This window comes from Aquarana catesbeiana, linkage group LG09 (genome assembly GCF_042186555.1).
Source record: "Aquarana catesbeiana isolate 2022-GZ linkage group LG09, ASM4218655v1, whole genome shotgun sequence".
NCBI classification, from domain to species: domain Eukaryota; kingdom Metazoa; phylum Chordata; class Amphibia; order Anura; family Ranidae; genus Aquarana; species Aquarana catesbeiana.
Window position 1 is genome coordinate 191,513,383 of NC_133332.1, and position 9,694 is coordinate 191,523,076.

The 9,694-nt window shown below is 41.5% G+C and overlaps 1 protein-coding gene across 1 annotated transcript in view; it reads left to right on the forward strand.

Moving 5' to 3' along the window:
• ZC4H2 (zinc finger C4H2-type containing) overlaps nucleotides 1–7,350 on the forward strand; it is a 34,596-nt gene extending 27,246 nt beyond the window's left edge. Inside the window, exons 3-5 of the mRNA XM_073599459.1 lie at nucleotides 1,462–1,634; nucleotides 3,545–3,707; nucleotides 6,748–7,350. Of these exons, the coding sequence (XP_073455560.1) occupies nucleotides 1,462–1,634; nucleotides 3,545–3,707; nucleotides 6,748–6,861 (450 nt within the window). The 3' untranslated portion in view covers nucleotides 6,862–7,350. The remainder of the gene's footprint in view (nucleotides 1–1,461; nucleotides 1,635–3,544; nucleotides 3,708–6,747) is intronic.
• The last annotated feature ends 2,344 nt before the right edge of the window (nucleotides 7,351–9,694 follow it).

Genomic DNA, 9,694 nt, shown 5'->3' on the forward strand with positions numbered 1-9,694 from the left:
CCATCAGTGCCGCATATCAGTGCCCATCGTCAGTGCCCGCTCATTGGTGCCACCTCATCGCTGCCGCCTTATCAGTGCCCATCAGTGCCGCCTTATCAGTGCCCATCAGTGAAGGAGAAAACTTACTTATTTACAAAATTTTTAAACAAAAACAAAAGCAAAACTTTTATTTTTTTTCTGAATTTTCGGTCTTTTTTTTATCTGTTTCGCAAAAAATAAAAACCGCAGAGGTGATCAAATACCACCAAAAGAAAGCTCTATTTGTGGGAACAAAATGATAAAAATTTAGTTTGGGTACAGTGTTGTATGACCGCGCAATTGTCATTCAAACTGCGACAGCACTGAAAGCTGAAAATTGGTCTGGGCAGGAAGGTGTCTAAGTGCCCTGTATTGAAGTGGTTAAATACCACCAAAAAAAAAAAGTTCTATTTGTGTGAAAAAAAAAAAAAACGATGAAAATTTGGTTTAGGTACAGTATTGAATGACTGAGTAATTGCCATTGAAAGTGCGAGAGCGCTGAAAGCTGAAAATTCGTCTGGGCAGGAAAGGTGTATAAGTGTCCTGTATTGAAGTGGTTAATTGGGAGTAAAATGCATGCCGACACATGATATATTATTTGCCACACATGAAGAAGACCAGAAGTGGCTGCTAGCTATACAAATCCATTTTTTTCAGTCTTCAGGCACCCCAGTTCTTCCTCCTTTCCTCTCTTCAGTCTTCACACGTTTGCTTGATAATAAATCACCACAGTGTCCCAAGATGCAATATACTGTATATCCTTCCTACCACAGGGATATCCTTACCTCCATGACTAAGCCCTGTGGGTGGGGCGAAACATTAAGCCTTGAATTTTTATCGGGGCCAGTTCACACCATAGAAGCGCAGTCCGGATGCGTTCCAGATGCTTTTCTGCATGCGTGTTTTTGATGTAGTCCAGTGCTTTTTTTTTTTTTTTCCCTCTTTTTTTTTTTTCCTAACCTTAAATAAGGACAAGTGTGTTGTAGTGCATTTAGGTGCGTTCTGGTGCATTTTTGATGTGTTTTACAGCGTTCCAGTACAGTCCAGTGCAGGAAAAATGCAGCATGTTCTACTTTTTTTTTCTGGAACTGGAACGCACTGGAACTGCAAGCACTGATGTTAACTATGCCATTGAAAACCATATAACTAACTTTCCATGCTTTTTTGATGCAGAAATAAAATGCACTGGACTGCATGTGGTGTGAACTGGCCCTCAATGAATACAAGGTTTCCTCTGATTGGCTGAGGTGGAGATCGTGATGGCATCTGCCTGTCTCTACAACCCAGCCAATGAGAAGAAGCCTTGTATGTATTTTTACTAAATAATAATAAAAATGTTTTTTTTTTTGTTGTTTTTGTTTTTATCAGGATACTGTGCAATTGGTTATTGGTATTTTGAACTGAAACTTGAATTGTTATTGATTTGTGTTATGTGTTCTGTAGATGGAAAACACAATTAAACAGTCAGAAAATGACCTGAACAAACTTTTGGAGTCTACACGTCGCCTACATGAAGAGTACAAGCCACTGAAGGAACACGTGGATGCACTAAGAATGACTCTAGGACTACAGAGACTACCAGACCTGTGTGAGGAGGAGGAAAAGCTGTCTTTGGAGTAAGTTAGTCAGAGTATGGCCGTATATCCTTTGGCATTTATACTTGCTTATGATTTCTAATTCCTCTTTTCACATACAGTATATCGCACCATTTACATTATTACATATTATATTGAGAAAAATAACAAACACCTACCCTGTAATTTTAAAATATTTAAATTGGTATTAAACTCTAAAACAAAAATGTAATATATTGCAGCTTATCACTCATTACATGTAGTGGCTGCATTAGTTTTCTTATAAGCTTTTTCCTCCTCTGTTTTCACCTAATGATCTGGCCAGTAATGCACCTCCTGTATTAGATTACCCCCATACTGGATGAAGGAGCACAGGGGGCACCTTTGGACCGCAGCATTGTCAGTCTGGGAGAGGGGACTGTTAGATGGACTAGCAGATTTAGATACTCTAACACAGTGGTCATCAACCCTGTCCTTAGGGCCCACTAACAGGCCAGGTTTGCAAGATAACTGAAATACATCACAGGTGATATTTTCTGCTCAGTGATTGCAGTATTCTAGTCTGCATCTCCCCAAGGTAATACATAAAACCTGGCCTGTTAGTGGGTCCTGAGGACAGGGTTGATGACCACTGCTCTAACACATTAAAGCCAAACTCCGGATAACACTTTTATAAGCAGTTACAGCAAACTTTCTTTTTTTCTGTCTGGGATAAAGGTTTTACATAAATAAAAGCTGATCATTGGAAGCACCCTGTCAGTGGTAGATGGTTTGTCTCAACCCTCTAACTGCTACATCTGCAGGAAAGCTTGTTCTGTTGAAAAATCACAGACTTACTGGCAGGATCACCAGGTGAAAATAAAGGAAAGAAAGCCTAAAAAAGAAAACAAATGCAGCCCTCACATCTAAGAATTGCTTACCTGCAATATCCATGTTTGCTTCTGGGTTTAATAACGCTTTAAAGAAGCATTTTTATTTCTTTAGTCTTAAGCAAAAAAATTACATTCTGCTTCGACTGCTCTACAAAACCTAGAGTGAGAGAAGCTTTTTGGATAGCATAGGGAAGGGTTATCACCCCTGCAACATTTTGTTTTGCTGTATGTGTCCCTGGTCAGAAGATTTCACCTCACTTTCTGTCCCAATGACAATTGGATTTTGAAAATTTTGGGTTGTTGTGGAAACAAGGCTTGGTGATAAAGCTTCAGTGGAGGTACATTTTCCCAATAATAAGTTACAGGAGAGAATTTCCCTTCTTAGGGGTAGATTTCCTCTCACTTCCTGTTGTCTCCCTCTGTTTGTAAGTAGGAGTTGTTTGTAACTAGAGGACCGCCTGTATATAGAACTGTACACAAAATTTTGTCCCAACCGCTAAAGAAATTTACACTCTAACAATCCATACCATCAACAAACTGTAGAGGCAATTTGGTCAAATGCTAGTTAAACTAACAGAGGTTTTTTTTTTTTAAATATATGACTTCTTACTATAAACACTATACTTTAAGCTGGCCAAAAAGAGCAACACTTACAGAGAGTGAATTTACTGACTTTTTTTTCTTTTCTTATGTGTAATTCAAACCATATGAAAATTCTAAACTACTAGGGAAATTAAATATCGTGGTGTGCAGTAACCTGTGGCAGTCAAACAGAATTTAGTCTTCAGCAGCCTAGACTAGTTAAGTATATGAAATCTAATGTCTGGTTAATTGCTGTAATTATTGTACACCACTATTTTTTTTTTTTTTCAAATTATGAAAAATGATATACCTAATGCACAGTCTACAAACTATTTAAACGTTCCATTTATTACAAAACCCCACCACAACATATCAGTAATATTGCTTACCCATAATAAAATCTCAGGCACTGGCAAAGCCTTTTTAAATTCCTGTTTTCCTATTATTTTTTTTCTTCAGTACATTGTTAAATGCTTCTGCTCTTATGTCTTGTTGCAGCTACTTTGAAAAACAGAAAGCTGAATGGCAAACAGAGCCCCAGGAACCACCTATACCAGAGTCCCTTGCAGCAGCAGCTGCAGCAGCGCAACAGCTACAAGTAGCTAGAAAGCAGGACACCCGACAGACAGCCACCTTTCGGCAACAACCACCTCCCATGAAGGTATCCTGGTTTTTTTCCCCCTTTTCTTAAGTCTATCATTGTTTTCAGACAGGTAATGTCAGGTGGGGTTTTTTTTCAGATACTTTTGCAGAGGGTGGTTCTAATAAGATGTCAGTGCTTCCGTTTGTATCATTACATTGTGATTTCATGGTACCCTGGTGGCCATTCTTCAGGGAGAAGGTTAATGACGTCATACACTCATAGTATGTCCTCAGTTTTCCGGGTTGAATGAAATTGGAATTCAATAAACTGCTAGAAGACTGAGGACATCTTTGGTGATAATGAAGTGTTGTTGTGAACAGTGCTCAATTAGAGGGTATTTGTTTCTACTGCTAGAGGGACTTTTAATTTAAAAAAAAATATATAGCCCAAAATTTGGCTTTAGGAATGTTGCAGAAAGCTGTGTATGGAATTTATTCCTCTGACAGTAATAAACAGTGAAGTGATGGTCAGATGACCTCTACAAGGGGATCTAACAAATATTCTGTATATTTAAGCCTAACTCAAGGTTTCTTGTGACTTTGGGCTAAGCTGGCCCAAATAAATTATTACCTTTAGTAAGAGATGCAGCTACTGTCAGCACTGTATCATACTGTATGTATTTAGGCTTTAAATTGGCTTTCTTTATTCCTTTTCACTACTGTAAGTCTTGTTCTTTAACACTTTCCTGGCCCTTTTTTGTTTTTTCTTTCTTTTAAGCTTAGATCATTAGATCAAGCTTAAAACGCTTAGATCAAGCATTAGTGTCTGTCACTTAAAGTGGCTCTAAAGGCAGAAGGTTTTATATCTTTAACCACTTCAATACAGGGCACTTATACACCTTCCTGCCCAGACCAATTTTCAGCTTTCTGCACTGTCGCAGTTTGAATGACAATTGCGCGGTCATCCATCACTGTACCCAAACTAAATTTTTATCATTTTTGTTCCCACAAATAGAGCTTTCTTTTGGTGGTATTTGATCACCTCTGCCGTTTTTATATTTTGCTAAACAAATAAAAAAAGACCGAAAATTTTGAAAAAAATAAGTTTTGCTTTTGTTTCTGTTAAAAAATTTTGTAAATAAGTAAGTTTTATCTTTCACTGATGGGCACTGATAAGGCGGCACCAATGAGGTGGCACCAATGAGCGGGCACTGATGGGCACTGGTAGGCGGCACTGATGGGTGATACTGATATGCAGCACTGATGGGCATTGATAGCCGTCACTGGGCACTGGTAGGCGGCACTGATGGGTGATACTGATATGCAGCACTGATGAGCATTGATAGGCGGCACTGATGGTCACTCATGGGTGGCACTGGTGGACACTGATGGGCACTGAAAGGCTGCAAAGATGGGTTCTTATGGGTGGCACTGATAGGCGGCACTGATACGTGGCACTGCTGGGCACTGATACACGGCACTGATAGGCATCCCTGGTGGCACTGGCAGTGGTAGGCATTGTGAGTGGGCACTGATTGGCAGCTGCCTGGGCATTGATTGGCAGCTGCCTGGGCACAGATTGGTATTTCCCTGGGGGTCTAGGGGGCATACCTGGTGGTCCAGTGTGGATGGCTTCCCTGGTGGTCCTGGGCGGCTTCCCTGGTGGTCCTGGGCGGCTTCCTTGGTGGTCCTGGGCGGGATCCGAGGGGGGGGGCTGTGCTAATAATCAATCAGCACAGACCCCCCCCCCGTCAGGAGAGCAGCCGATCGGCTCTTCTCTACTTGCGTCTGTCAGACGCGAGTGAGGAAAAGCCGATCACCAGCTCTTCCTATTTACATCGTGATCAGCCGTGATTGGACACGGCTGATCACGTGGTAAAGAGTCTCCGTCAGAGTCTCCGCAACAACGATCGCCGCGATGCGCGCCCCCGGGGGCGCGCAGCGGCTCAATATCCTGCGAACGTCATATGACGCCCAGTCAGGATTATTGAAACCACTATGCCGCCGTCATTCTGCTATATGGCGGGCGGCAAGTGGTTTAATGCATTCTTTTCATTAAGATAAAAAAACCTTCTGTGTGTAGCGGCCCCCCTAATACTTACCTGAGCTCCATCTCGATCCAGCACAACCAGGCTGTCCGAGACTCTCTCTTCTGATTAGCTGAGACACACAGGAGCCATTGGCTCCTGCTGCTGTCAATCAGTCAGTAAGCCAATGAGGAGAGAAAGGGACACACAGAGCAGCGGTTCAGCTTGGCAGGGGCCAAGAGCATCGGGGAGGGGCCCGAGAAGAGGAGGATCCAGGCTGCTCTGTGCAAAACCATTGCACAGAGCAGGTAAGTATAACATGTTCTTTTTTTTTTTTTAAACAAAAAAAACAAGACTTTTTAGTATCGCTTTAAAGTGGTTGTAAACTCTTACATATACCCACAGAAGTGACTGGCCTCAGGTGATACAGAGATGAGACAAATCCTCCTACATAATTTTGTACCTTTTTATCTGCAGTCTTCTCTCCTCTACAGCTGTTCAAGGTCCTTAATTTATAAAGTTTGAGCTGTCACAAAAGAGGTGGAGCTCAGTGAGGAGAGTTCTGAGAGCTGTTCGGAGGGAGGGAACGCACCCCCTTCACACAGCACACAGGAACAGAGCTAAGAGTGTCAATCAGCTGGAGCTCCCTCCCCGTCACCTTTTTTTCTTTTGGTGTCAAGGGAGTTGTCAGAAGGAATTCATGCTGATAGTAGAGTAATGTAGCAACAGACGGAAATTACACTTAGTGCTCTTAATTGATACAAGTACACACTATAGAAGGGTATGCTTTGTTCATATTTCATGTCTGAGGTTTACAACCACTTTAACTTGATGATAGTAATAGTATTTTTTCTGTTGAACAGTGAGTCTGAGAACTAGGAATACACACAGGTAAACATTCTTGGTTCTCTACTGCTAGGTTCATTTACGTTTGCACGGCAAGGAGCAATTTACATTTGAATGTCTATAGTTTCATTGCAGTGGGTGAATTTCTTAAACTACTGTTTTGGTCCTTCTGTTTTTTCTCTTTTCTTATTGATGTGACTTTCCTTCTTTTAAAACTGTACTTACTATTTATATTTTCTTTTCCAGGCCTGCTTATCCTGCCACCAGCAGATACACCGCAATGCACCAATCTGCCCACTGTGTAAAGCAAAAAGCCGTTCTCGGAATCCAAAGAAGCCAAAACGGAAACAGGATGAATAGAATGACCTGATTCCTGCTCCAAGCCCAAACACTCCTTTACCCTGACTTCTGTCTAGTACTAATGTAACCGTGATTGCCCCAGTTCCTGTGCAAACTTGAACTAAACATGTGGTGTTTTCTATTTCGTGTGTTGTAAGCACAACGGGGCTTGTTTCATTATGATGGCACAGTTACAATGTAAAACCAAGCTGCTAATTAAAGCCAAAACTAACATGGCTGCTGTTTTGCTGTAACTTTGCCACAATCCTACATTCCCAGTGTTTGTTGTACCTTTTTGTTAAAGAGAAACAAAAATGAATTATTGACGTTTTGGTGCTATTTTCACTTTTATGCTCTCTGAACAAAGCTTTCCATTGCTAGCAGAGGATATCTGTGCTATTACAGAACACAAAAAGACTGCTACAAAATAATTATTTTCCAGCATTTCAGTTTCATGTTTCTAGTAAGAAAATGGGTCAGTTAAATAAAACGGAGGCTGTTCATAGAAAATGTATTGTGTGCTTGTGTGTAAGAGAGGGTTTTAATTTGTCCCAGTAATGGTATAGTCATTTTAAAGCCTAAGTGCAGTCAAATTCACAAACCCTGTTGGTAGTGTCCACCTTTTACTTCTGGCTGCTACATTCATAGAAGCCGAACTACAGCTTCTGTGAATGATACAGGATCTCTGAATGGAGGGGTGGAGTTATTCATAGAAGCTTTAGAAGGGCCTCTTTAAATGGAGCAGGTGGGAAGAAAGGGCAGTCATAGCTGGTCTTTCTTGATGAGAGCCTGTGACCGCACGTTTGTGTTTAAAGGATGCTTGTTTTTGCATTAAAATAAAAAGGATGTTTCACTTGCTGTTCTGTGCAATGATATTGCACAGAGCAGTCCCTTACCTCCTCCGCCAGTACTGTCTGCTCCTCCTTCCTCCAGCTGCCTCCACAGTAAGCTGGGAACTAGGGGGGCACCTATGCACGTGTACTCCCGAGCCAGGCTGTGTGCATCCATGGACACATACAGTGTCGATAAACAACCCCTCCGCACCCTCCCCACAGGAGTTTCACAGCAGCAGAAGCCATAGGCTCCTTCTGCTCTGTGTGTGTCCTGTGAGATTAGGAAGTGAGAGGAGCGGTGCTGCAGCCCGTACAGCACTGGAGCAGATGGAAGAGCCAGGTGAATGTTTAGGGATGGAACAGGTTATTTTGTAACAGGTGTTTTTTACATTAATACTTAGAATGCATTAAAGTGGTTGTAAACCCTTTACAACCACTTTACACTACAAGTAAGCCTATAATAACGCTTTCCTGTAGCTTCCGTGAATATCTCCTAAACCTGCACAGTTTAGGGGAATCCCCTGTATCAGCATGTGCCGACGTCATCAGCACACGCGCACTGAAGCAACGGCTTGTTCATGGCCATTGCTTCAGCTGATGTGCTGTTACCGGCGGCTCCCACGCGCATACGCGGGAGTGACGTCATTGCGGCTCCGGCCAATTACAGCGCCGAAGCTCGCGATACCCGTAAAGAACTCCAGGAGACATGTCGCCGGGCAGAGCAGTGGGACGGGACTGCTGCGGGGGCTTAGATCTAACTAAGGTATTTCATAATGCATACAAGCTCATTATGCCTTTTTTGTCTTGCAAGAGGTTTTTTGTTTTTTTTGTTTTTTGTGGGTTTACAACCACTTTAAGGTAGAAAATGGTTTGACTTTAAAACCACTTTTTAATATTCCCCACACCTGAAAATTACAGCAGGGTGTGGGGTTGGATGGAGGAGGATTTTCACTAACAGTGGCGAGATCGGCACAAGGGACACATCCTACTGAGTATTAAGTTTTACGTACTTTGTGCTGATTTTGCTATTTGTGATTTTGGCTGCACTTTGATGAGTGGTGAACTGTCTTAAAGAAGGTCTGTAGTCACAACATACACTTTTTTTTTGTTTACAGCATCAGCATTGTAATAGCAATACCAACAATAGTTATATTTGACAATCCAATATAAGCTTAGTTGAAAAATCATCTTTTGTATGGTAAACGGCGGCCACCTCTTTCCAAAAATCGCATGCAATATATTAAGATTCAGTTCTTTGTCTTGCAACATGGTAGATACCTTGAAAACAGTAAATACAGCATGCAATGATGTGATGCACAGTAAACCTCAATTCATGAAAACAAAAGTGCGCTAATTGGCACATGGCTATAGCTGGTGTTCTTTTCTGTCAGGTGGCCGGAGTGTTCATTTCAGGTCAAAAGAATGTAGCTTTTTGAGAATACCCTGCTAGAATTTAAACCACAATAAGGCAGAGAATCTGAAAAAGAGGAAGAGCAGTGGTAATATGTAAATACTCCTTTCATTGTTAACACATTCCTAGATTACTTTTTTTGAGGTAGTCACTGTGAAAAAGTTCAGGTTGAAGAAGCAGCTAATAATGTTACTCTACATTGAACCATGTGTTAACCTTGACTCCATCACACAATATAGTAGAGCTATACCATAACAAAGCTATTGGCAGTTTTACTTTTTTTTTTTTTCTCCAAGCCATCCTATCAAATGGTTGCTGGTTAGGTAGTGGGGATTTCCCAGGCCTTGTTTTCCAGCATGAGGTTCTATCTGGCTTTAAGAGAATTGCCCCGAAGTACATATGTTTCCCATCAACCAGGCAAGTTATGGAATCAAGTAATTCTATGCCAGGTATGCCTATTGTAATGGGATTGATTGCACCACTTGAAAAGGCGCACGTTTACAGAAACCATAAAGCCTATCTTTCCCGCAATATTCAAGATGTCTGTGACGCACAGATGCTTATTCACAATGTTGTCACTAGAATTCTCAGGCTGTTTACATGACACTCA